The 27,519-nt window shown below is 42.1% G+C and overlaps 2 protein-coding genes and 2 long non-coding RNA genes across 9 annotated transcripts; 2 read left to right on the plus strand and 2 right to left on the minus strand.

Annotated features, from left to right (window-relative positions):
- Positions 1-615: 615 nt before the first annotated feature.
- Positions 616-11,455, plus strand: lrrc34 (leucine rich repeat containing 34). 5 transcript variants are annotated; one of them, XR_013911513.1, is made up of 12 exons: positions 616-1,042; positions 3,970-4,076; positions 4,164-4,228; positions 4,317-4,403; positions 4,651-4,779; positions 4,856-4,951; positions 5,022-5,176; positions 5,259-5,414; positions 6,058-6,184; positions 6,269-6,407; positions 8,437-8,552; positions 8,641-11,455. XR_013911513.1 is itself a non-coding variant. In XM_080306726.1 (11 exons), the coding sequence occupies exons 1-11, from the start codon at positions 936-938 to the stop codon at positions 8,475-8,477; spliced, it is 1,209 nt and encodes a 402-aa protein (XP_080162852.1). In that variant the 5' UTR covers positions 616-935; the 3' UTR covers positions 8,478-11,455. The 5 variants fall into 5 exon arrangements, 3 of the variants coding, with proteins under 3 accessions (XP_080162852.1, XP_026036135.1, XP_080162851.1); XR_013911514.1 differs by having other exon boundaries at positions 8,746-11,455; XM_080306726.1 differs by having other exon boundaries at positions 8,437-11,455.
- Positions 9,498-17,598, minus strand: LOC113029519 (uncharacterized). Its single transcript, XR_003273432.2, has 3 exons — positions 17,326-17,598; positions 9,800-9,895; positions 9,498-9,619 (listed from the first exon to the last, which is right to left on the minus strand). It is a non-coding gene; the product is annotated as an uncharacterized LOC113029519 (long non-coding RNA).
- Positions 17,599-20,494: 2,896 nt separating this feature from the next.
- lrrc31 (leucine rich repeat containing 31) lies at positions 20,495-26,691 on the minus strand. Of its 2 annotated transcripts, XM_026180328.2 has the most exons (10): positions 26,345-26,689; positions 24,606-24,803; positions 24,071-24,214; positions 23,689-23,856; positions 23,316-23,480; positions 22,541-22,723; positions 22,266-22,433; positions 22,023-22,187; positions 21,737-21,892; positions 20,495-21,463 (listed from the first exon to the last, which is right to left on the minus strand). In XM_026180328.2, exons 1-10 carry the CDS (start codon positions 26,355-26,357, stop codon positions 21,075-21,077), a joined length of 1,749 nt encoding a protein of 582 aa, XP_026036113.1. In that variant the 5' UTR covers positions 26,358-26,689; the 3' UTR covers positions 20,495-21,074. The 2 variants fall into 2 exon arrangements, with proteins under 2 accessions (XP_026036113.1, XP_026036114.1); XM_026180329.2 differs by lacking the exon at positions 21,737-21,892 and having other exon boundaries at positions 26,345-26,691.
- Positions 22,311-24,301, plus strand: LOC145431182 (uncharacterized). Its single transcript, XR_013911527.1, has 2 exons — positions 22,311-22,450; positions 24,053-24,301. It is a non-coding gene; the product is annotated as an uncharacterized LOC145431182 (long non-coding RNA).
- Positions 26,692-27,519: the final 828 nt, after the last annotated feature.

Here is a 27,519-nt window from a genome sequence, read left to right on the forward strand (position 1 = left end):
AATAAAACACAGTTACTGAGCAAAGTGTCTAGAACTCAGTGGATACTATTTAAGGAACTGCAGTTTCTTGTCATAAATAAATGTAATACTTATGATTGGTAATATATAAATAACAAGTCTCCGATCAATTAAAAGTATTTTAGGAGTGAGGAAATAACTGGAATTGCTCAAAAATACTGTCTAGCAAAATAATGCAAATAATTTAGATTATACATTATATTCAGTGATGATTTTAAAATATTTCATGTAGCTTCTTAAAAACCACAGAACACTGACTTAAAGACAAACTGAGGACAATCCTTTAAAGGATTAATTTTTTTAAAGTTTTATCGCAATATATTTCATATTTTAAAATACAAAAAATAGACTAAAGCTCAAAATTTGTTTCAATTCTTTTTGACTATTGACTTTTATTAATTTGTGTTCTTGTAAATGCATCCATTTTGTTTCCTAAAACAATTTATTTTCTTTTACATTTCACTAACTGATCATAAAGATAAAAGCAGTAATTAAGTGTTTTGCCATTGATATTTCTTCTTAAAACGTTTTCTCTTAAATTTGAATTTGTGTTCTCCTGAATTTAAAATTGAAACTAATAAATTGGAAATATTCTTTTCTCTTAGAATGTTTATTTCTTGTTAATTAGCCACTTTTTCTTTTGATTTTCTATTATTTTTATGATTTTAAACTCAAAAGCTGAAGTTTTTTTCTTTTAATTCCACTCACATTCACCCATAATCTTTTTTTTTATTACATACTGTAATTGTTTACTGAGATGCAAACCTACACGTTCGTTTATTGTATTTCGTTAATACATTAACGTTTATCTTCTGTCAAAAATCCACCTTACGTTAAAATTTCCCTCCCGTTACTTGTTTGTACCTCCGCGGCTGCCGTCCCTCGTGTTGCCATAGCGACTCAAACAGTATCTAGTGATGGCGGCCCAAAGCATGTCAGAGCTTTATAAAGCTGTGCGCGCTGAGAGAAAGGTAAAAGTGAATCCGTACGTTTCGCAGTCATTGAAGAAGACGCCGTTAACGGGGTAAGCGTTTACACTTTAAACTCCAATGTAACTTTAGGGCACCAAAAATGAAGATTTTAGTGGTTACAGTTACCGTTTTAAAAGGTGGTATTTAGAATACAGTGCCTTTGTTGAAATAAATGGATTACACTGCGGTACTTTCCTGTTTCATATTGTCGCAGGTCAGGACTGTTTAGGTTTTGTTTGACAGCTATGTTCTGTAGTTCCAGGCGGCAGCGTTACGGTTGCCATGGTTACAGGGTGACGCTCTCTCTCTGCGTGTTTCCTGGGTGAGAGAGCGCCTTTTTGTTGTTGTTGTGCTAAGCTAATAGGCAGAATGCAGAATGTAGCTTCATGGGCAGTGTAGTCCGTGCTGCAGGGAGAATGGACTGCCATACCCGTTATGTGTCTGTGAGCGAGGGAGGGAGAAAAAGGAAAAGTACGAGCTGTCATCGAGGAAAAACGGGAGCTGGAAGCATGTAAATATAATAATAACCACTGCAGCCAGGAAGAGTGCCTGACGAGCCCAGTTGTAAGTAAGCTATTAAGACTCGACTGTACACTGTGTTCGTGTTTTCCTCCGAAACAATAAGTTCCGTTGGAGCAGTCTTTCAACGCCTCTCTCTGTCTCTGGCTAACAAAGTTCACCCACACAACAAAGTAAAGCTAGTTTTAGGCTACGAGCCCCACACGGACCCCGCCGTATTAGTCAGAGGTCCCTTTACTACGGATTCGGAGCCGCGGACCGTCAGTAACAGTAATAAATCACAGCAATAGTACATTCGCGTAGTTTTAAACAGCATATATTAAGTAATCCAAAGTATTCAGAATACGTTACTCTCATCGAGTAACGTAACGGATTACGTTACAGAATACATTTTGGGGCATGTATTCTGTATTCTGTAATGGAATACATTTTTAAAAGTAACCTTCCCAACACTGTATGTATGTATGTATGTATACATATATATATATATATATATAAAACACCCAGCACGCCCCTGCGGGCGGTTTATCCTTCAAGCTCGGGTCCTCTACCAGAGGCCTGGGAGCTTGAGGGTCCTGCGCAGTATCTTAGCTGTTCCCAGGACTGCGCTCTTCTGGACAGAGATCTCCGATGTTATTCCCGGGATCTGCTGGAGCCACTCGCCTAGCTTGGGAGTCACCGCACCTAGTGCTCCGATTACCACGGGGACCACCGTTACCTTCACCCTCCACATCCTCTCGAGCTCTTCTCTGAGCCCTTGGTATTTCTCCAGCTTCTCGTGTTCCTTCTTCCTGATATTGCTGTCATTCGGAACCGCTACATCGATCACTACAGCCGTCTTCTTCTGTTTGTCTACCACCACTATGTCCGGTTGGTTAGCCACCACCATTTTGTCCGTCTGTATCTGGAAGTCCCACAGGATCTTAGCTCGGTCATTCTCCACCACCCTTGGGGGCATCTCCCATTTTGACCTCGGGACTTCCAGGTTATACTCGGCACAGATGTTCCTGTACACTATGCCGGCCACTTGGTTGTGGCGTTCCATTTATGCCTTGCCTGCTAGCATCTTGCACCCTGCTGTTATGTGCTGGATTGTCTCTGGGGCATCTTTACACAGCCTGCACCTGGGGTCTTGCCTGGTGTGATAGACCCCAGCCTCTATGGATCTTGTACTCAGAGCTTGTTCTTGTGCTGCCATGATTAGTGCCTCTGTGCTGTCTTTCAGTCCAGCTTTGTCCAGCCACTGGTAGGATTTCTGGATATCAGCCACCCCCTCTATCTGCCGGTGGTACATACCGTGCAGGGGCCTGTCCTTCCATGATGGTTCCTCGTCTCCCTCCTCTTTCTTGGGTTTCTGCTGCCTGAGGTATTCACTGAGCACTCGGTCAGTTGGGGCCATCTTCCCAATGTATTCTTGGATGTTCGTTGTCTCATCCTGGACTGTGGTGCTGACACTCACCAGTCCCCGGCCCCCTTCCTTCCGCTTAGCGTACAGCCTCAGGGTGCTGGACTTGGGGTGAAACCCTCCATGCATGGTAAGGAGCTTTCTTGTCTTTATGTCAGTGGCTTCTATCTCCTCCTTTGGCCAGCCTATTACCCCAGCAGGGTACCTGATCACGGGCAGGGCGTACGTGTTGATGGCCCGGATCTTGTTCTTACCATTCAGCTGACTCCTCAGGACTTGCCTGACCCTCTGCAGGTACTTGGTGGTTGCAGCCTTTCTAGCGGCCTCTTCATGGTTCCCATTTGCCTGCGGGATCCCCGGGTACTTGTAACTGTCCGACTACACTTCTCCAGTCCAAACGACATTCCAATGTCATTGCTGTATAGCCTGGTAGTGTGGATCAGTGAATCGATGTCTCGTTCACTCTTGGCATACAGCTTGATGTCATCCATGTACAGGAGGTGGCTGACAACTGCTCCGTTTCGTAGTCGGTATCCGTAGCCAGTCTTGTTAATGATCTCACTGAGGGGGTTCAGGCCTATGCAGAACAGCAGTGGGGACAGAGCATCTACTTGGTAGATCCCGCACTTGATGGTGACTTGTGCTATGGGCTTGGAGTTGGCCTCTAGTGTTGTACGCCACATCCCCATTGAGTTCCTGATGAAGGCTCTTAGGGTCCCATTGATCTTGTACAATTCTAGGCATTCCAGTATCCAGCTGTGGGGCATTGAGTCATAGGCCTTCTTGTAATCAATCCAGGCAGTCTCAAGACTGCAAGACCAGACATATATATATATATATATATATATATATATATATATATATATATATAGGGAGAGAGAGAGAGAGATTTATAGATTTCAAATATCAGGTTTTTAGAGATCTATTTGGGCCTCACATGGCTGGTTAACTAAACTGAGTGTGACAACCCTGGTTTAAAGATGTGTGTTTTTTCCAATGCATTTTCCATATAAACATTGATTCTCTGCTGGCATGGTAAACTTGTCTGTGTGGCAGGAAGTTCACCCTAAAACTTCCAGGAAATGTCAGACAGGTTCAGAGACTCAGTGACGACGACGTCCTCGCTCTCTGTAAATGTCTCCAACATAACAAGTGTGTTACAGGTGAGCTGGTGGATTCACGTCAACTGATTCAGACAAGGTGTGTTTAACTGTCTTTAACTACGTGTGTGTGTGTGTGTGAGTGACCAGGTCTTGATCTGAGGTACAACAACATAACAAATGAAGGAGTTGAACACCTTGCTAAGCTCCTGCAAGTAGGTAACAAAATGCAATGGGTGGATCATTTTCTGTAAGTAAAATGTTTCATGTTTGATGTATTTCGTGTTTGTTTTCTCTGAGCAGGAGGAGAAATCATCTCTGAGTTGTTTGGATTTAATGTTTAATGACATCCAGGCCAATGGAGCTCAAGTCCTCGCCAGCAGCCTGCAGGTTTAACACTTAATATGTTCTCATATAAACTTTATTCTTACTCTTCCTTTAGGAATTAGGTGCTTAACCCCCCACCCCCACGCCCCATGAACTAAAATGAGCTCGATCCTGGCCAGACTCCTCTTCACTCATGAGATCCTTTTAGATTTTAGCAGAATTCATTTACAGTTGGATTTTCATTCCTTTTAATGTGGCTCCAACGTTTCTAATGTGGAAGCCACGTCCCCGCCTGTCGTTCTCTCTGCAGGGTAACAGCACCCTGCTCTCTCTCAGGCTGTCAGGTAACAAGATCGGGAGAGGAGGAGGTTTGGAACTGGCCAGCATGCTGCAGGAGAACTGCGCGCTGCAGGAGCTGGAAGTGGCCGACTGCGACCTGGTAGATGGGCTTCAGTTTTTAAAAAGGTTTGGTGCTGACATCATTCTGTTTCTGAGAGTTTTCTCGATCCCTACAGGACACCAGCAGTATTATAGCGCTCATCATCATGCTGAAGAAAAACAAGGCTCTTTGCTCTGTCGATATCAGCCGCCCGCTGCTCTTCAGCCATCAGGTGCAAACACACACCAGGTATAAAACTCAATGGGAGGCAGACTGATCTGAGCCAGCTCTTTGTGTCTCAGGAGGAGTGGGCAGTGCACTGCTCTAAGATGCTGGCAGTGAATAGCAGCCTGATGGAGCTCCACCTGGGGAGGATGGGGATGACCGACACTGGGATAGAGCAGCTCACTGAAGGCCTGGGGCGGAACAACAGCCTGCGCTACCTGGACCTGTGCAGGTAGGAAACGAGTCGAGCAGCCAGCAGAGGGCACATTTCCTCCTCTTCATACCATACATTTGTCTTTCTTGGATTTCTGTAGCAACCGTGTGACCCGTGACGGTGCGTTTCATCTCGCCATGATGCTGAAGCAGAACAGGGCCCTGGAGATTTTAGATCTGTCATCCAATCAGATTGGAGATGGTGGAGCTGGGTACCTGAGCAAAGCCATCACCTGTCCGCGCAGCACCCTCAAAGAGTGAGTCCTGCATCAACCCCAGAATCAACCACACTCTTTTGGTAAAGAGGTTGCCCAGTTTTGATACACATGGAGGTTTGCAGCAGAGACAGAATCATGTTTTCTGCTTATTTTAATGACATTTTAATGACTTTAGAAACCAGAAGCCTGATTGTTTGTTTTTTACATTGAGACAAAGTTTACACAGAAGGACTATATAGGGTCTTTTTTAAAGTGACTTTCAGGGATTTAGGATCTCTGAAGAAAAACTATCAATTTTTATTACTTAGAGATTTTTCAACATCTAACAAGGACAGACAAGGACAAAGTTAAATTGACCTGATTTTTGCATAACTTTAAGAATTTGAATGTGAAGAGAAGAAAAGATCCATGAACGTAATGATTCAAAGGGTTCAAATATCTTTGAATGTTTGTGTTTCAATATATTTTTCGGACTGAGGAAAACAGAAAAAAGGTTAAGTATTCTGAAGAGCGTAAGATTATGAAAAAACTAGAGATATGAAATATCCAGATTTTAGAGACCCAGAGAGGTGAAGAGCAAAGCAGCAAACAGAGAAAGCTTTGTAAAGTAAACAGTTTTAGCTTCATCCTTTTTTAATCCTTTAATCTTGACCTGTTGTCACCAACCTGCGCTCTGTGCAAGGCTGTCTGTGTGCAGAAACAACATCACATCAGAGGGTTTGCTGTTGTTGGCTCAGGCTGTGAAATCCAGCTCGACTCTGACTCACATGTACATCTGGGGAAACCACCTGGAGGACCCCGTATGCCAGGTACAGCCCTCAGATGTCTGTTTCATCTTCTCCTCTAACATCCCATCACCCCTCTGACAGATAGACGCTCCCTCCCTGCTTCAGGCCTTCAAGGAGCTGATATCCAGCGGCCGGCTGCATCCAGAACAGACAGATGTAAGCCCCTATGAGGTGGATGGTCACGTGTTCCTCGCTGAGGTCTTCCAGAGTTTGAGGAAACCAGTTTACAACATCGACTGTAATGGTACAGATGTGCCTACAAAGACTGCTGCAAGCCCTGATTCCACCGCACATCATGGACAACTAAAAGATTATTTAAACTGCAAAGATTTAAGTTTATGAAAGTATTTTGTTTGTTCATCACAAACACAATTAGTGGCAATCATTTCTAATATTTTAAGACATTGACTTCTACTACACCTCCTGAAATAATTACATCCATAAACAGACATGCTTGTTGCAGAAGAGAAATGTTCAATGTGTTGTGTGATCTTTCTCAGCAAGCAATATTTTATATTTTAATAAATCTGTTTGAGCAGAGTTTCTGTTGATGCTTAAAAAGCCTTAAAGAGTGCTGAAGTCATTCACAGCAAAAGATTCTTAACCCTCTACTCTACATGTCCATAAGAAACATGTCAGGTTGCTCGTTCAATGCAGTTCTGCCATAAAAGTAGGGATAGGGTCCTATTCATGTGCACATGGTGATCCTGTCAGGGTCCTTGGGGAGTATGAGGTCCCTGTACAGCCGGGGAGAAGTCGGACCTCTTCTTTCTTTGTCATAGATTCTGTTTCTGGTTTTTATGGACACATTCTAGCGATACCAGGTTGTTGAGGGTCTCCACTGTGGTTGTCTTTTTGCAGGCTTCGTGTCAGCTTCATCAGGTGGTGACCTCCAGGGTATACTGGGACAGTATCTGATCTATGTTCCTACCTTCACTTATGGTTACAAGCTCTGGGTACTGACCAAAACAATGACATCACATATAAAACAATGAAAATGGGTTTCCTCTGATGGGTAACTGGGCTCTTTCTTAAAGGTAGGGTGAGCAGCTTGATCGACCAGAGTGAATTCGAGTTACTGCTCTGCCACATTCAAAGGAACCAGTTCTTTGGTTCAAGCATCTGACAAAGGCTTCTGCTGGGAGGAGTGTTTTGGGCATGTCCTACCAGTTGGAGGCCCAGAACAGACTCGCAGGAGGGATTACATCTATTGGCTAGCATGAGAACGCCTTCGCGTTCCCCTGGGTAAGCTGGCAGATTGGGCCCAGACTGCTTGGCAAGAAAGAGAGGGAGAGAAATAGAGGGGGAAGGAGACGGTGAGAAAGGGAGGAAGAAAAAAAGAAAAACAAACAAAACACCTGGATCACCTGTATGGAGAAGAAAAAAAACAGAAGAGAAAACAAACAAAAAAGAGCAACATAATAAATACAGCACCATCACAATAAACTAGCTAACAGTAGATAACAGTAGATACTAAATATTAAATGTTATTGTGCAGCATGTAAGATTGACAGCACACAATGTGCTTTGAGGCAGCAGCCAAGAAAGGTGTAGTTTGTGTCTGTGAACACCCGTGTGTACACCTGTGTGCATACCTGTGTGCATCAGTACGCATGTATTCCAAAAGTTTCTCCACATAATGATCTGCTAGGGAGTGTGGGGAGCCATAGCCCCGTCCCCCAGGGCATGAAGCGGGCATGGAGGAGATCCAGGCCAGACCCAAGGAGGACCACCGGGGGGTAACCGTGCCACCCTCCTGGGAAGAGCTGAGGAGAGGCCCAAACGAGGGGTCACCCAGCAGCCATGGAGCAGAGGCCAGAGTGGGTTACAGTGACGTGCCCGTGGGGTGCCCTGAGGCCTCTGGGCCTCAGGGCACCCCACCCCAGACCCTGGAGATGTAACCCTTCTCTCTGGGGTGGAGGCAAGCAGACCGCCCCCTTATCTGCAGTAGCAGGGAGGCTCTGCATCCCAGATTCAATGTTTATTCTGTCAATTTATAGTTTAAAGTCACCGAGTGTCAGACGCTGGTCCCACCTTTCATGGTGACATCACCAAAGACAGCCCCGCCTACCTCAGAGCCTCCCCTGTCATGTATTGATCGTGATGATTATGACACCAAGCGTAACGAAGAATGTAAAAGTCTACGACCAGAATGTTTAAATACTTTCTAATTATTAATGAATATAATATTATTATATTAATAATATAATGAATATAATGAATATTATATTCATTATTAATGAATATATTATATATATATTTTTTTTTTCCAGTGCAGAGGAATGGCAACAAAAGGAAAGACTTCACTGAGTGAAAAAGGATGAAGATCCAATGCAGCTGGTTTCAGGAGATAATGAAAAAGCCTGAACACCTTCTCTACAAAAACAGGGTGAGTTTAATGTTGTGATTGATTAAGTCTTTGAAGATTTGTGTGTTACTTTAATTATAAAGTACTTATATTTTAACTGAACTTACAGCTCCACCTTCAATACTGTCATCCCACACAAACTCACTCACAAGCTGTTAACACTCGGCCTGCACCCCACCCTCTGTGACTGGCTACATGACTTTTTGACTGGCAGGCCCCAGACCGTCAGGATCGGCAACAGGACTTCAGCCCGCATTAGGAAACAGACATCTGAGGGGTGTACCTGGCATACGGGCTCCTCCAGGTGATTTCCCCAGATGTACATGTGAGTCAGAGTCGAGCTGGATTTCTCAGCCTGAGCCAACAACAGCAGACCCTCTGATGTGATGTTGTTTCCGCACACAGACAGCCTTGCACAGAGCGCAGGTTGGTGACAGCAGGTCAAGATTAAAGGATTAAAAAAGGATGAAGCTAAAACTGTTTACTTTACAAAGCTTTCTCTGTTTGCTGCTTTGCTCTTCACCTCTCTGGGTCTCTAAAATCTGGATATTTCATATCTGTAGTTTTTAGTAATTATAATAATGTGGCTATATTTTCTTCTCTAGTGATGTAAACATTACCAAACTGGATAAAATCTGCTCATTTTTGTTATCAGGGACCTAAAAATCCTTATTATAGGAGAAATTATTCCCACTTCCTGGTGCTTTGATTCTCTAAAGCAGTGGTGGGGACCTCCACAGACTTGCAGCTACAGCAAGTTTTTATTTTTCGATAAATCACAGAGTGATGGAGCTGTAAAGGCAGGTTTCATCACAGCAGAGGATTTCATTTAATGTGCATTCTTTAGGTTTATATCTGCAACCAGAACTACTCAGACTGCATTGTGAGGCGGCTGTGCACGACCTGCATTTATGTTAAATTAAAGTACTTCATGCGAGCGTGATTTCCCTGTGCGGATATGAATGAAACGCTGTACCGGTGTCCAGCACTGGGGGCCAGTTCCTGATGTCCATCGTGGCCATGGCCTCTTTGGAGCGCAGCAGCTTACAGATGACGGCGGTGGTCATCACACACGCCGAGTGACTCACCTGCACAATTAGAAAGAGAAAGACAGAAGAAGAAATTAAGCTCCCCTTTTTCCCCAGAGGAGATCAGAAGTCATTCAGAGCCATACGAGTCTGCAATTAGCTGGGAGCGAGAGCTTGAGCCCTGGAGGTCTGACTGAAAGAGAAACCGCATCGGTTTAACAGACAAATTAAGAGTCTGACCTCTTAACAGTGGACAGGGTGGTGGAGATGTTCTGAGGGTGAGGCGGTCCTGTGTGGTCTGAGCTCTCCACTGCAAACCTCGGACAGGAACAGAAACTGCAAGACAGACATAAACACTTCTTTTACACACACTTTGATGGCCTAACCTCTGTGTTTTTTACATTCATGTGTTTACGTGTGATGTACATGACTATTGTGCATCTGGCTCAGTGTTTGATATTGTAAAGCAAAGTCAATAACAGCAAAAATTTAATATTTTACTTTCTATTTCTGTCGCCCTCCTGCATCAATCCCAGAATCACCCACACCCTTTACCACATTTGCTTACTTTAGAGACTCCAGACACCAGGAAGTGGGAGAAATTTCTCTTATAATAAGATACGGTAATCTTTCTGACAATAGGTGAGATTGCTTTTAAATATGGAAACGGGGATAGTCACAAGAAGTTTGAGAGGCACAACTCAGACAGAAGAGCAGACAGAGAAAAGCCATGTGGATAGGAGCTACTCTCCCGAGCTAAGGTTAGCCACAGAGGCCATGGATGCAGACGAGCCCAGCCTCCTGAACATCCCGAAAGAGCTTCGTGACTTTAGGAAACACAACAACAAACAATATGCACATATTAGACGAGGGTTAAGAAGAGTTGATGCTAGAATGGAAGAGGCAGAGGGGCGATTCGACGAGACTGAGACGGTGCTACAGTTGTTTATTTTATTCATAAACTTCACTATTTCATTAATTATTTCATGGTTTCTTTGCATCTTCATCTGTAGCAGCGGTCTCCAACCTTTTTTGCGCCACGGACCGGTTTATGCCCGACAATATTTTCACGGACCGGCCTTTAAGGTGTCACGGATAAATACAACAAAATAAAACTAGTACCGGTACTGAAAAAAAGAAGATTTATTCATAACACATGTGAAAAGACCCAGGAAAACTGAGTTAACGACCAAAACGATAACAAAATAACGCTGAAAACCGATAAAAACCTTGAAAACCATACATTTCACACCTGAGACTCTACTCTCGCGGCCCGGTACCAAACGACTCACGGACCGGTACCGGTCCGAGGCCCGGGGGTTGGGGACCGCTGATCTGTAGCACTTACACATCGGTGTATGTTCCTTGTGTTTGCTTACATTAAAATACCAGCACTAATGACCAGAGCATACAAATGCAGCTTTTCATATTTGACAATATATTTTGAAAGCACAAGACAAATCACAAACAGTTTTCAATGTAGGTTTGGTTTTTTATTTTGTTTTATTTTTCAGTTCTTGATTTGATGGTGATGTGATGCTATATTACATGTTTTTAAGATTCAGCTGAATTTAATATTTGTAATATAGCATCGAATTCTTATATAGTTCTATATTGTGTATTTTGTTGTACAGTTATTTTATTTTCAACTTTAATTTATATATTTATCTTTATCTTATTCTTCCCAGTTAAATTTACCCTTCATTCTAATTTGTGTTGTACAGTTATTTCATTTTTAACCTTAATTTATATTTTATTCCTTCCTAGTTAAATTTACCCTTTTTAATTTTTCATATTTATTTCCTATCTTATTCATAGCCTTTTCCTTTTTTGTTTTCTTTAGGTCACGAGCAGTTGTCCAAGCATTTCACTACATATCGTACTGTGTATGACTGTGTACGTGACAAATAAAATTTGAATTTGAATTTGAATCACAACTGTCTCCTCAAGTTGCTTTATACTGTAAGATAGAGACCCTACAGTAGCAGCAAGAAAACCCCAAATATTAATAATCCCTTATGAGCAAGCACTTGGCGACAGTGGGGAGGAAAAACTACCTGTAACAGGCAGAAACCTCCGGCAGAACCAGGCTCAGAAGGGACGGCCATCTGCCTCGGCCGGTGGGGGGTGATGGTAACGATAATACGAGGAGACACGATGAAGAATATTTCTCAGTCTAATTAAAGTCGAATGAAATAGTTTTAAAATAAAATATACCTCAGATGTTAACTCTGAGGCCAGACTGCTTTAAGATTTTAAAAGAGGTATTTGAAAAAAATCAAGATGACAATTTAGTCATCAGTACTGCCTTTAAAGCAGCAGCTGAACGGCTTCTTCAAAGCTTTTAACACTGCTGAAAAAAACCTGGCAAGTTTGGATTTCTTTGGAGGATTCACGAAGCCACCGAGATTCATTGCTATGTGCATCAGAATAGTGTCGTCAAAAGATGAATCTTCTGATATCATTACATTGAAGAACTTGTCTGCAGATCCAAACTCCTCGATAAGGCCTTTAGCTGTGGCCTTGACTAATTTATTCATGTTATTATTAAGAATTTTTAGGTATTCGGTGCATCTATCTTCAGAAAGTACCAAATCTGTCAGATGGTTGACAACTAAGTCTATTTTTCCTCGATCCAGAAGATTTCTGGCATTTTTGTGCAATTTGTGTTTTATTCTCATGACCAGAGAAACGCTAAATTGATTTGAAATTAGCCAATCATCAGGTGACACTGATGTTTCTGACAGTTCTTCCTCTGGGTTTTCAGAGGTTGCTGGCTAACTTTGACCCTCTGTGGGTCCAGAGTGAGACACTAATGCCTGATCACCAATATTCATTGCTAGGTGCTTCAGAATAGTGTCGTCAAAAGATGAATCTTCTGACAACATTACATCGAAGAACTTGTCTGCAGATCCAAACTCCTTGATAAGACCTTCAGCTGTGGCCTTGACTAATTCAACCCTGTTAATTTTAAGAATTTCCAGGGATTCGATGCATCTCATTTCAGAAAGTACCAAATCTGTCAGATGGTTGATAACTAACTCTAATTTTTCTGGATCCAGAAGATTTCTGGTATTTTTTTGCAAATTTTGTGCGATTCTTGTGGCTAGAAGAGTACTAAATTGATTGGCAATGAGCTTAGCATGAATTGACACTGATGTTTCTGACAGCTCTTCCTCTGGGTTTTCAGAGGCTGCTGGCTGACTTTGACCCTCTGTGGGTTCAGAGTGAGACACTAATGCCTGATCACCAATATTCATTGCTAGGTGCTTCAGAATAGTGTCGTCAAAAGATGAATCTTCTGACAACATTACATCGAAGAACTTGTCTGCAGATCCAAACTCCTTGATAAGACCTTCAGCTGTGGCCTTGACTAATTCAACCCTGTTCATTTTAAGAATTTCCAGGTTTTCTGTGCATCTCACTTCAGAAAGTACCAAATCTATCAGATGGTTGATAGCCAAGTCTAATTTTTTTGGATCCAGAAGATTTCTGGTATTTTTGTGCAAATTTTGTGCGATTCTTGTGGCTAGAAGAGTACTAAATTGATTGGCAATGAGCTTAGCGTGAATTGACACTGATGTTTCTGACAGCTCTTCCTCTGGGTTTTCAGAGGTTGCTGGCTGACTTTGACCCTCTGTGGGGTCAGTGTCAGAGACTGATGCCTGATCACTGCTTGTATTTGAAACCAGGTCCGGGTCTTCTGCACTCACACAAACTGGCTGATTGGTGAGATCAGTAACTGGACTTGACTGTGATGTAAACAGTCTGTCGCTTGTTTCACCAGCATCTGCTCCAATCATAACTTCTTCCTTTGATGGGGTCAGCACTCTTACTATATCTTCCACGGCACCAGAAATTTTGTCATTTATAATAGTTTGGGTTAAAGTTTCATTCTCCAACCAGAAAAGAAGGTTTTGTAAGAACCTTTCCACTGAATCTTCTACGAGCACATATGGCACCTCAGGAGCAGAGGGTACATTACAGTTACCCTGTGAAGTCTTAGAGAAGTCAGACTCTGAGAGACTTTTACCCATTTGCATCGTGGGGGCTAAATATGTTGACTCGACATGGTCGTACACATTTTCTGTCAACTCCCTTGAAAACATCTCCTTACTTGTCAGGTCAAGGTTTCCTGCCTGGGTTAATTTACTAAACAGTTTATTCAGAACCGGCACAACTGTTGTAAATTTGAGCGGAGAAGAACTTTTAACTGTGGTTTCTAAGGTTGGTGATTTTCTGGGAACTTCTGAGGGATTCATGTGTTCGCTTTTCCTGGAGTCAGCTCTTTCACTCTCAGGGGAGGTTGCCTGCTGTCTCTGAAAGGTCAAAAATCCTTTGCTTTTCTTCACCTGATCTTTCAGCTCACTGTTCATTTTTTGAAATTCCTTTTTGGCAAACCTGAAGAAGTGTTGTTTTACTTCATCTGGTTTTATAATTAGGGCGCATGATGCAAAAAAGTCTTTCACCTTTTTGATCACCAGGTCCACGTCAAAAGCAGGCTTGGGTGAGCTACACTTCTCACTTAATGTGATATCTTCTGCATCAGGATACTGAATGTTTGCAATTAACACATTTACAATGTCAACTGCAGCTTTATCTGCATGATCTTCATCATGTAAATAATTCAGATTGTTGAGGATTGTTTCAACATCACTTTGAGCTTTCTCCTCAGCTTCTGCAACCTCATCACTTTCTTTTTCCTCCACAGGTTGCAGTTCTATGTGACAGTCCTGGTCATCTTTACTTATCTCTCTGTCTGTACTCCACCTCATGAGAGCCATACTTATTTCTTTAATTGTTCCCATCTCAGAGAGCTTGGATTCAAGACTCTCATCACTTGAACTAAAGGAAGTGGGTAAAGCCCCCCTCATGCACAGGCCGCTCAGCTTACCTTTATATTTCTTCAGACATGAGAAAGCATGAGAAACCATGCATCTGAGGTTTTTTATGTTTGTTATTTTTCTGGTGACATAAATAGAATCCGGGTTTTCTGGGACTAGAACCCAACCCGAGTTGACTTTATTTGAGATCTCCTCCTCAATCATCTGTGTCAGCGCCACAGCGCTTTCACACTCCTCATGGGTGACATTAAGAGCAGCAGCAAAGCTGGTTGAGAGAGAGTCTCCCAATACGGGGCTTATTTTTGTCACGGCTATCCTAAGGTATGTCTGGGATGCATCATTTAATTGGTCCTGACCTCCTAGAAGTAACGTTTTTATGGTGCTTGCACTAACTGACTGAATGACATCAGTAATCATATCAGCCAGTGCTACTTGGACATCAGAGTCCCAGATCCCATTTTCTATCAAGCGCCACTGTAATCCAGAGAGCCTATCGAAACACCCGCTGATAGCAGGTGAAAAAGGCTCTGAATTAATGGGGGTAGGGGTTCTAACACTGGATCAGGGGCGGAGCGGGGGGGTGGCTTACGGGGCTTAAGCCCGGGTTGTTTTGTCAGAAGCCCGGGGTATTTTGGAGTGTAATTTTTTCATAGTTAGATGCCTGGCTGACAACTGTATAAAACAAAAAGTACACACAATATTCGAAGCACATAGTGCACACTGTGGGAATTTACGACTGTGCGTGAATCCCCCCCTGATATTGGTATGATCCAAGCTCAGGCACTAAGCGACTGAGCGAGGGGGCGGGGGGAGCTGCTGCCCGTGAGTGCGCTGTTGGAGAAACGGAGCCAGCCATACTAAGGAGAGCTTAAGTTTGAGCAGGTACCAAAGCAAATCATTCGTACCGTACAAATAATGTAAATATGACGGTGCATCACGAAAGATTGATATGAAACTGATCACTTGACCAATATTATTTTACTTGCTCTTCAAGTGAATCAACAAATGGCGAAATGAAAAGCCGAACAAATGCTATTTTTTTAAGAGAGTCTTAGCTTACATGTGTTTATTTCATATTTTCAGTTCTTACCCTCCCCGACTAATTCGGTTTCAGTTATGTACTGAAATATAAGAATGGACATTAGAGGCTTCTTTCAAAGAAAAAACTCAGGTAAATGTTATTTTATATATTATGCTTTGTATGTTGTTCAGTATATTTCTATGCAAAACAAGAGGGATTTCAGTACACAGCAGGATATTCACATTTGTAACCAGATATTTACACTTTAGGGAGAAAACATAAAACATTTTTACTGCACAACATCAATTTAGAGTAAACTTTTGTTTTAGATAAATATTGAAATATATTTTGAATTAGTTAAATGTCAGAACAAAGAGAGACAGAGCTTTCTGTTTTTTTATCACTTTCATTAAATTTAGGAGTACATGTACACTAAGTTTATTGTTAATTAATAAGAAAACTCCAGACGATTCCATTCTGAGCTGAAGAAGCTTCTGATAGGTTAGTAGAGTCCATGTGAGTAAATTGGTGGCACAGCTGTGGATGCATATAAGGCAAAACACAGAGCCTGTTTCTTTGACATGGGAAAATCAAGAGATGTCAACCAAAACACCAGGAAAAGAATCGTGGAGCTCCATAAGTGTGGCTCAGTTTGAATACAATTTGGTGCCATTTGCAATTAAAAAACACAGACAGTTTCTCTCTTTACTCTTAAAGTTAACAAATATGTTTTTATATTTATCAATCTAAAAAAATAAACATTTAGTCTGATTTGATGTTACAATTAAAAAAGTGTTTTTATCTGAAGAGTTTGTAAATATCTGGTTTCAACTGTATATTTGATGATTGTCAGCACAAAGAGGGAGAGAGAGGAACAGAGAGGGAGAGAGGAGAATGAGGACAGAACAGAGATGAACAAGAGCAGGTGAGACACACATGTTAGTCAAATGGTTGCTTACTAAAAGTATCACTGTATCATAGGTACTCATGTATCTCGTACCTAGTGTTTCTTTTTAGGTTTGCTATTTTTCAAATTCTATATTTATTAAGTTCTGCAGGCTTGTTTGCACAACAAGGCTAAATAATTATATAAACTTTTCTCAATCTAAATATTGTACTTTGGTAGAATTAAATAAATAAGTGTAGTGCAGGTCTATGATGATTTTTAGTGCTACTATCATCTAGTTCTGATTGTGGTTCTGTCTTTGTTAAGTCCTAAGTAGTCCTGATTTTGAACTGTTGTAGTCCTGTTTTAATTCTGGATCAGTTCTGGGTCTGGTTGAATTGGGGTTTAGTCCCTGTGTCTTGATACAGCCCCGACTTCGTTCTGTCTTGCTGCTCAATTAAAAAACTAGTTTAAGGTGTCCTCCTGCATGTGTGATATATATATTTCCCTATATGAAGTCATTCTTTTTTGAACAAAACTCAAAACAGAGCCTATTAATCTTTCAGTCATTTCTACACCCCCCCCCCCCCCCCCTCAAAAAAAAAAAAAAATCCCACATGCATACTACCCTTTAGGGCTAAGCCCCGGGTGTTTCAAATGTCTGGCTCCTCCTCTGCACTGGATACAGACATTGTCAATGACCTAATTTCGCTACAATTACTTTGGAAATCCGTTTTCAGAAAGCTTTCAGAAAGGGAAGATCGCGGTCTGTACATTTAACGCACGACAACTAAAATGCAAGATTCAGGTCCCGCTGTTTCACCCCTATTTATAGACTCGAGTGGAGGTCACGTGCTGCAAGATCAAAGGCACGTACTGTGACATCAAAGCAGAAAGGAACTGAGCTGTGTGACGTCATGCCGCGAGCGTTCACCTACATGCACGTGCACACGTGAGCGATCACTAATAAATCACAGACGCATCAACGTCGGTGTTGTCAAACTTTCAATCATACCTGCAGCCAGTTCTTTGAAGCTCTCAAATGGGTTGAATGGCGGCTGTTTTCCACCATCATCGCAGAGCATTCCTCCAGCAGGTCCAACGCCTGATTCAACAAAACCCGCGACTCCGGCAGCTGTGCTCCGAAGCAGTTTGCTAATGTGATGCTAACTAGCTAATGTGATGCTAACTAGCTAAAGAATCCTAACAGGTACTTAAAAAACAAAGGGGACGAAGGAGGAGGAGGAGAAGTGGAGACAGCGACCTGACTGACTGGTTCATCTGAGGCTCTCAGTGGTTCCCTGTCTCAGCGAGATTCACAACACTTCTTGCAACAAACTCCCGTAACCATGGTTACAGGAGGACGCTCTGTTTGTGGCAGTCATTATCACAGTATGACTCACAAAGAGACGTTAATAAATATTAATTCATGCAATTTAAACACATTTTTTATTTTACTATTGAGGTGTATAATGGTTTAATATGGCACGACACCCTCGCTGATGTTGATGCCTAGGAATCTGAAGCAGCTGACTCTCCACCTCTGCTACTGCTGCTCTCCTGTAACCCACGATGAGCTCCTTGGTTTTGTTGATGTTAAGCACCAGGTTGTTGTCACGGCACCGTGATGTCACGCCCCTCACCTCTGTCCTGCATGACGTCTCATCTCCATCAGAAATGCATTCAATGAGAAGATTAGACTTTATTGATCGACGGCAGGAAAATTTGTGTGTTACCTCAGCTCAGGTAGAGATAGCAGAAGAAAATCCAAAAATCCAAATAAAATATAAACAACTACAAAATAAATAAGATAATACACTATATACAACAGTAGCATACACAGTATGTGACTATGGATAGAGTGTTGTGGAAATGCAAGAAATACATTTAATTATTCTTACATTACTATTACTATTTAAGCAATAGATATCTAAAAGTATCTATAAGTATAGACATGTACTTGCACACACATCTACACACTAAATATACACATGTATACATATACATACACATATACCTGCACACCAGGTAAATGTCCAGTGACTCATGACAGCGTGATTGAGGAGTTATAGAGTCTAACTGCTGTTGGGATCAATGATCTGTGAAAGCGCTCCTTCCTGCAGTGAGGCTGTTTTGGTCTCTGACAAGGATCTGCTCAGCTCACAGACTCATGCAGAGGATGATGTGGGTTGTTCGTGATGGATGTCAGCTTTACTAGCATTTTTAGCACACGATCAAAGTTTCTGTGGATGCTTGAAAAATCTTGAACGTTGAATTCACTGAAGGTTTTAAAAATAATGCTGTAATCAGTTTTGTTACAGTTGCAGTGTTGTCTTCTGCTACTGTAGGCCACAGCAGCAGCAGACGACAACACAGGTTGAGTAAGTGGGAGTGGGTGTTTTCAGACACAGAAGAACAACTTTAGATTAATCAAATAAAAATGTATTCAGTCAGCTTTCCAAATGTGAATGTTTCAGTTGTCTGTGAGTAGGAACTCAACTCTAATAAACTATAAGTTTAGTTAACTATAAAAATAGTATGCTTGTTTGCAAAACGTGATGTACTTCTGCATCTTCACAGAGTTTCTCTCAGTTTGTGGTCGAGAGTCCTCCAAATGTAAGCATCGAACCAGAGCTAGAATTTGGCTGCTTAATCTTTATTTCACTTCCTGGATGCTGTTTCTGTTTTCCATCAGGGTCGTTCTCATGCTTTCTATTCTGATGTAAAGTAACTGGAGGAAAGCAGCTCCCCAGAACAACGATTTGTCTCCAGACATTGGCCACCTCCACCATAGCAGATAACCAGGAGTGCTCCAAGGATCAGGAAACACTGGGGACTTGAAAAAAATGCAAAAATTATTTCAGATTAAAGTTAATATAAAACGTCAAACACTGTGTGCTTCCTAGTCAGTGAGATTTAAATTTGATCCCTCTTTGTTTATTGTATGTTGTATGTTTATTATTAAACATACTTCACCAATGTACGGTGCAGTTAAATGACATCAGTCAAGTACAAAACCACATATCAGACAAGCAAACCATTGAATCAACACGAATCACTTAATAATGGAAAAATAAAGGTGTGTTTGGTGTCACAGGTGATTGGAAGTCAGAGATGAGTCTGACAAAGAAGCAGAAAAACATCTCAATGAGCCATAACTAGAGGTGCATGTAACTACAGGTGCATGTATATCAAATCTTACATTGTAATGTTAAAACCAAAACCTTTTCCTAACACAGAATTTATTTTAAGTGGTAGTGCTAGTCTTTTAAGCAGAAGCATATTAAAAGCAGTCATACCAAATACTGACTTTCAAGCTTTTTAAAATTGTATAAGCTTTGTTTTTAGTATTTATACTATATTGCATGCATGTTCCCATGTTATAATAAATCAATTTTAGGTTCCTCTTGTTCCGTAACTCACAGCTTTTGTCACTACAGGAGCAAAGGGGTGTAACCCAGCTGATACCTCGGTGCTCTGATGACACCAACAGAAGTCACTCAGCCCCCGTAAACAGAGATAAACCACACAGTTTATCCCTGTGGAAAGAAAATTACCACCATGAAGCAGCCAAAAAGACGACAACAAAGTTACAGTGGGGACAGACCCTTTAGCTGTGATCAGTGTGGGAAGTCTTTTAATCAAATTAGTCACTTAAAAACACATCAGCTCATCCATGCTGGAGTTAGACCACTCAGCTGTAGCGAGTGTGGAAAGTCTCAGACTGTGACAAGCGAATCCCCTACACGACCACATAGTTCGCTCTTTCTAACAGTTCTTTATCTGGTTGCTCGTTCGTACAATACTCGGTTGGTTTTCAGCTGCAACCCCACTCACAACAACAACCTCAGGTCCCGACACGTCTTATGCAGGGGAGGCGTGATGAACTGATGGAGCTGCAGTCTGTCAGCCTCCCCTGTAGCTGCGCCACAAACCAGTCCCCGCTGCACAGACCCTATCTGGGAAACTGGTTCCAGAGCCTGAGCATTGTGTTGAAGCAGTATCTCTGATTCTGTTCTGATGTCCCGATTGTAATCAAACTGCAACGAAAAGCATTAAACCGTCTGTCAGCTGAGTTGTTGTGGCATGAATGTTCATCATGAATTGTTGAAAAATTGTAGCAACAAAGTCTTTTAAGTATTTTTGTAATGGCTGAACGCAGTTTTTGCACAATTGGAAACGAGTGGGAGATGTAACAAAGGTGAATCTTTATTTAGGCTGTTGTCTGACTGCAGAATTACAAAGTCCAAGTGCAGAATGATAAAGTTCATGAGATTAAAAAGCAAATTAATTCCACTGTCCTTCATAAACAGAAGACACCACCATTTAAACACAGAAAGCCAACAAAACAGGTGAAGATGATCAATGACAATGAGAGAGGAGAGGGACGTAAAACTAAACATGAAATGTTTCTGACAGTTGACCGCCAAAATAAAATGGGACATATCCGGTGTGAATATCGAACTCAACAGGGAAACAGACACAGGGATAAACCCCACGGAATAAAGACTCCAAACATGCTCAAGAACAAAAGAAGAGTATTAAACGATACCGTAAACACCTAACAAAGAGTTCAACATTGTAAAACTCAAGGTCAGTCCCAGAGGACCCGTCCCAGCTGGTCACATTGTACAAATGTTTGGACAAATTTACTTGTAATCAGAAGGTTTTTCAGACCTGATTGCGTTTTTCTTCCCTAGTGCTCTTTTGAAATCTCTCTGATGATTTTTAATTTGAGATCAGATAACTCAGGCTTTCTGCTCCCTACTCCTCAGGCTGACTCTCTTCTAGGCTCTCCTGACTGTTCCCTTTACATGCTGATGATGTGTCTTGTAAATCTGGATCCCATTCCAGCAGGACGCTCCTCTTCTTCAGACAGTACCTCAGCTGCTCTCTCTCCTGACAGTCAGCTGTCCACCTCTGCATGGCCAGTCGAGCCAGCGCCGGCATTTGAGGCAGAGCTCGGAGCAGAGCGGGCAGCCAGGCTGAGCACGGAGCAGAGGTTGAAGGTCGCAAACTGACATCCACATCTTCCAGAGAGCCCAGACCTCCTGCTGCAAACAGACTGCACCAACCGTTGTCTCCCACCAAGCTGTTGTAGGACAGATCCAGTGCACGGAGTGAGGAGAGACAGCCCCGTCTGCACACGGCAGCTGCACAGAGGAAGAGGACCCATTGATAACTGATCACTTTATGCCTGTTCACTTGACTGTTTTGTTCACAATGTTTCTGATGGAGACAAAAATAACACCGAATAGTTTCATTGTTGTGTTTTATACGACAGCTACAGATGCTGGCAGAATGAAATAAATGAAAGAAATATCAATTTCCTTCAGGCTTTACTTGTCTTAATATACATTTATGTAGCCTAATGATCCACTACAGACCAAAAAAGAAAAAGTATAATGTCATTGTGTGTTAGTTACCCAGATGTTGCATGTCATCAGTGGTGAGCTCGCAGCTGCAAAGACGGAGCTCGCTGACGACTGATGGCTGCAGAGCATCCAGCAGGAGCGCCAAGTGACCGCCAACCACTTTACACCAGGAAATATCCACCGTGCGCAGATAGGACACCCCCAGGGCTGATGCATAAACACAAAGTTTTCACCATTTCAGGCTAGAGGGTGGAAGAGGTATTCGGGGAGAATGACTTGAAGGAAAACTTCTACAACTAAACAAGTGTGTGTGTGTGTGTGTGTGTGTGTGTGTTACCCAGAGCAGTGAAGGACTCGTTGCTCAGGTAGCAGCTGTTGAATGGCAGCCGCCTCATTTGTGTCACAGGGAGGGCGGAGACCAGCGAGTGGACCACACCTCCCACTTCCTTATTGGATGACACATCAAGCTCCGTCAGTGCAGTGAGAGAGGGCAGCACCTGGACTGAAAAACAACGAGTCACATGACTGCTGCAGCGTGCATGCGATTAGTGTCCAGCGTGTGAGATTCGTAGCAACTCACTCAGAGCCTCTAGATCATCTCGCGTGAGGCAACACAGGTGGAGGTCGAGTCTCTCCAGGTGTGTGACGTGAGCCAGGTGAAAGGTGAGGCGGCTCAGTCCACCAGCTAGAAGTTTGTTACAGGACAGGTCCAGCTCTCCCACAGAGGGGAGGCAACGGAGTGAACCACCTGCAGGACAACCAGAGGTGTGTTTTTTTTAATTTACCCCTCCGAGACTCTTATAGGACATAAAACAAAAGTAGCAATAAAAAGGAAAAATTCAGAGATCTTTGTACCGAGAGCATCAAGGCTGTCAGGCGTTAGACCGCAGGCCTGCAGTCGAAGCGTGGTGAGGGAGGTTGCGTGAGAGAGAGAGCTGACCAATTCCCTGAAGCCACCAGTGTCCACTTCCTGTGTGAGCTGAGCATTACAAGAGACGTCCAGCACACAGAGTCTGGGCAGAGCAGCCACCATTCCTCCTGAGAGATTTATGAACAGGAAAACCTCATCCATACAAATGTATCAACGAAGAGACAGCAAAAAAACAGACAAGAACATAATAAAACACCAACTGACAGCCCTGTTAAAATGGATCCAAACTGCTGCTCCTTATGTTCTCTTCTATAATATAACTATACTATACATCTAACTAATAATGAGGTCGGTGCAGGCAAACTAATCTTCAGCCCGCTTTAGACACTCAGATTCAGTCTTTTTACCCTTGAGTCTTTATCATCTCACAGAGAGAGGATATTCCTTATATGGTCATCGTTACCTCATAAAGTAAACAGAGTTCAGATAAATTAGCTAAAGCTATCCTCTCAAGACAGAATTTTTTTCTGTGAGTTAGTTTGAAATTTCTCTGTGAGCCAGTAAATCAAGATGAATGATCAAAGCTGTAAAACTGAGGGCTTATGCGCAGTGGATGAACTGTAGGGGTGAAGCACAGCCCAATATAAGATAAAATAGGATTATTTTGAATATAAATCATGAAAAGCTACTCTATTCTATTCTACTTGAGGAATAAAACTATGGAGCTCAAGATGTGCTCCATAGATTTGAAGTTACTACCCAGCACTGTAGCATCGGCCGCAGTGAGCTGACAGGCCACCAGGTGGAGCTCCCTCAGTGATGGGTGAAGGTTCCCCAGCAGGCCTTGCAGACCACCGCCCCCAACGCCGCTGTTCCAGGACAAATCAAGAACTTCCAGAGCAGGGATGTAGCTGAGAGCTTCACCTGCACAAAACACGGAAAAATCCAACGACATGTGATCAGACAAAAGTTTTTCTGTCAAGACAAGAGTGTGAACCATTCAGCAAAGCCTCATGGGAGCTGTAGTGAGGAAGGAAATCAAGCAAAAATAACTTGATTGCATAAAGAGATTGTTCTGTTATAGCTATAAATAAGAATAAATAAAGCAGAGTGTCTGCACTGAAGATCCCACCAAGAGCAACGACGTCTTCGCCATTTAGCCTGCAGCTGCAGAGCCTCAGCGTCCTGACCTCGCCCACGTGTTGCAGATGAGACGTCAGAGCCGTCAGGGATCCACCGATCAACTCGTTCCAGGAGATGTCCATCTCTTCCACCTGGGGGAGGAACTGCAGCAACGTTGCTGAGAAGAAACGGCAAGAAAAACATCTGTCTGCCTTTCTGCCAGCTGACGCCTTACAATGAAGTCACATTACTTTATTCAGACTTAATTTCAGATGCTCCGCCTCTTGAAATGAAGCTGCATCATTGTGTTTGTGCCTTTGGGCGTATTTTTAATGCAGTTATCTGACAGATACCATGTCTGTCTTGTGTGACAGGTATGTGCGTTTTTGTACCAAGCTCCAGGAGGTCTGTAGCCGTCAGATCACAGTGAGCCAAACTGAGGCTCCTGCTGTCGGCTTTCTTCCCGAGTCTCTTCAAGAAAACACACACTCGACCCCAGCCGACGTCCCGCTCACTCTCTGCTGACGCTGCAAAGCCTGAAACACATGATACACACCCACAGGGCTTAGCATGTCACTGTAAACTGATTTTCCACAGTAAACTGTATTTTCTTGAGCTCTGTATTTTGTTTCTGAACCTCTGATTTTATCCACCTTTTTAAAAAAAAATAAAGCAACCTCTTTACGCTTTCCTCTCTAAAAACTAGGACATGTTTGAAATACTAGGATTTTTCTTTCTTTCTCTCTTTTAAATGATCTTTTAAGTCACTTTCTCTTAAAAAGACTGCAGTACTGTGAATACAGAATGCTCTACCTTTTGACCTACAGCTGCCCCAGACTCCTGGGGCCCTCAGTGTAACCTTGAACTAAACACCCATTAAAAAAAAAATCTAAGTTAAAATCTCGTGCTGCTTTGAACAGTACAAACCTGAGTTCGGTCCTCTGTCCTCTTTCATCTCCGATTCTCCGTCCTCGGGGATCCCCGGCCGGTCCGAAGTCCACGACAGGAAGCGTCCTAACGGCTTCCTGTCTGAGGCCGTGCGCTTCCTGCGGATCTGACTCATGATCACATCAAGTGGGGAACCTTTCCACCTGCTGCCACTGCCGTCCCGCCCCCGCTGACCATCTAATCAATGATAGGAGGAGAGAAAAGTTTAGTCTCGTCAAAAGTCACAGTTTGACATCTGAGATTATTTAAGGGATGAGCGATGGATGGGGTTAGCTATAAATCCTGTGGTGTATGGACTGGTTCAAGCTACATACCTGTCCCTATAAAAACACTGAACTGCCTCTTCAGATACCAAATTAAATTACCAATTAAAAACAAAGAGAAATCATCATCATTACAGTGGTTTTGATTCATATGTGCATATTTACAGGTTTATTAAATTATAATCAATGTGAAAATATCTATTTATGACTTGCAGGGACAGAAGGTAGAGACTTATTCTGTTCTTCCTTATTTTCTGTCACATGTATCCTGTTCCTGTGCTAAACCTGCTGATAAAGAGATCGGTGTGTGTAAAGTAACACCTGAGGGCCAAAAGTTCACACTGATCCAAAAACACTCAGTTTTGCACAGTTTTTTCAACTCTCTCTCTGTATGATGTAATAGAGAGGAGATATGCAGATACAGAAGCTTCACCCATTTCCAGCTTACGAGCAGGAGCCAATCAGAAGTAAGCTGACTTGAAGGGGGAGGGGTTTAATTGGTTTTGTTATAGATAGGCAATGAACTGATGCGGTTCACCAAAGCCCAGTAAAGGCTAAAGAAGGGTTATTTTGAGCTGCCAGTCATGCCAAACTACTCTAGTATAGTGGAATAAAAAATTGTGCTGGAAGCAGAATTGGTCCAACTTAAAGAAGAAGTAAGAACAAGTAAAAACAGGGATACTGAAATATGCAGCGTGGTGCAGGTGTGCGCAAGTGTTTGAATGCACTACCCGCGTATATGAGCCTCTTCACTAAGGTTTCAGTTGCTGTCTTATTTGCTCCTTTAGGAGTCCCCACAGAGGATCTGGATATCCGCTGGTTTTACTTTAGATATGCAAGTTTAATTTGATGCTGAATTTTTTTGTAGTAGAGCTGAAGGATTATAACTTTGACTTAGTACAGAATCTACCACTGCTACTTGTTTCTATACTAAAACAGTTAATCGATACAAAAACTGCAGACACTTTTCATGCAGTGCGTGTGTAGTGGAGCACAGAGCTCACTATTTAAAAGAACACATGAATGAATATCTTTATTTTCATTGTCGCTTGAACAGCTAATTTAAAACAAACATGCTGCCTCCAACTCGTAATCCTGGGAAAGCACCTGGTTAACATAGTGTTGAAACAAGGTGTTACTATACTGCTTAGAAAAAGGCCGCAAATGGCCTGAAATGGTCAGAGTACTGAGATTAAACATTAACCTGTTGGTAATTAGCTATACCTTCCTGTATTACAGGTCCTGTTAAACTAGTCAATGCTTAAAACTTTAGCATATAAAAATAACCCTGCAGTGAAATTAGAGCCATGAAAAACCTTTATTTTCAAGCTAGTTTAGGTTTTTGAATCAGCAGCAATAAAAGATGGATTCAGAGGAAGAATTATAAGCTTTCAGGATAAAAATCAGGGTTTGTAGTTTAATTGTTGATGTACTGAACAGCAGAAGTCCTCTTACCTGCAGACTCCATAATCTGAAGACAAAACACAAACAAACTATTGAAGATATATATCGGGTGTGTTTTTATGAGTCAGTCGCGACTCGCTGACGGTCAGTTTGGAGAAAAACATAACAAGAAAAAACAAACAAACAAACGACTCTCCCTAAACTCTGCACCGAGTCTGAATCACCCCCGCAGGATCCATAAAGTCCAAGAATTCGGCGTTTTCCTCAATCACTCCTTCTACTCCTCTCTGAGCGGAGACGGAGAGACTGCCACCTGCGTGACGTCACGTCCCGTGCTCGTCAGGTGGATCAACCCGGAAGCGCGACACCACCTTCAGTAAATTGTTGCCATAGAAGCCATTAAAATGCAAATATTTATACACGGTTATAAGACCGTGGAGGTCAGTTTGAGAATATTTTGAAAATAAAACATACAATACAAAAATATAAACATTTAAAATTTTAAAAGGGAGTTTGTTCAAGTTCAAAAACTACTTCAAAAGCTACTGAAAATAAATCCATACTGGGTCATAGAGGTGTATGTTAATATATTCGTATATGCTGATATCCATCTTTTGCTATGTGGTCACATTAAAAAAAAAAAGTTGTCGTTTAGAAGAATTATTAAAGCCGAATTAACCATAAACAGATATTTTTTTTGATCTGCAACACGACGTGTGCAGAAAAGTATCACTGAACTACTGCTAACCTTAAACAAAAAAAATCTTTAAAACGTAAAGATTCTTAGGCGAGGTCTGAGCGTCCCATGATGCATTGCCTCAATACGGCATTGCACATCGCCTCCTAATTATTTAAAAGTAATTCATCATTGTATGGAATATACTACTGTTAGGTTTTAAAGGGTAATTTAAGCAATTCTAACGATCTGTAGCATCTGCACTGAGGCGGGAGGTCGAACCGTTCAGAACTCGCTTGACAATGATTAAGATTTTAGGATTTCTATAGTTGAACAAATCCCCGCAATTCATCAGTGCGATTAATGGTTCAAAGCATTAAGAAACTGTTCATATTTAATTCTGCATAGTTTGTATGGCTTTTAAACTTACTCCCACACGTTTTTCAACGCTTTTTGACCTCGGGGGTATTTTCAACCCCTGATGGCAATTTCAAAGGGCAAAATGACGTTTTATTTTTAAATTTAATTCGGACCTCTAACAGCCATTCAC

The sequence above is a fragment of the Astatotilapia calliptera genome, chromosome 9 (assembly GCF_964374335.1).
Source record: "Astatotilapia calliptera chromosome 9, fAstCal68.1, whole genome shotgun sequence".
NCBI lineage: Eukaryota > Metazoa > Chordata > Actinopteri > Cichliformes > Cichlidae > Astatotilapia > Astatotilapia calliptera.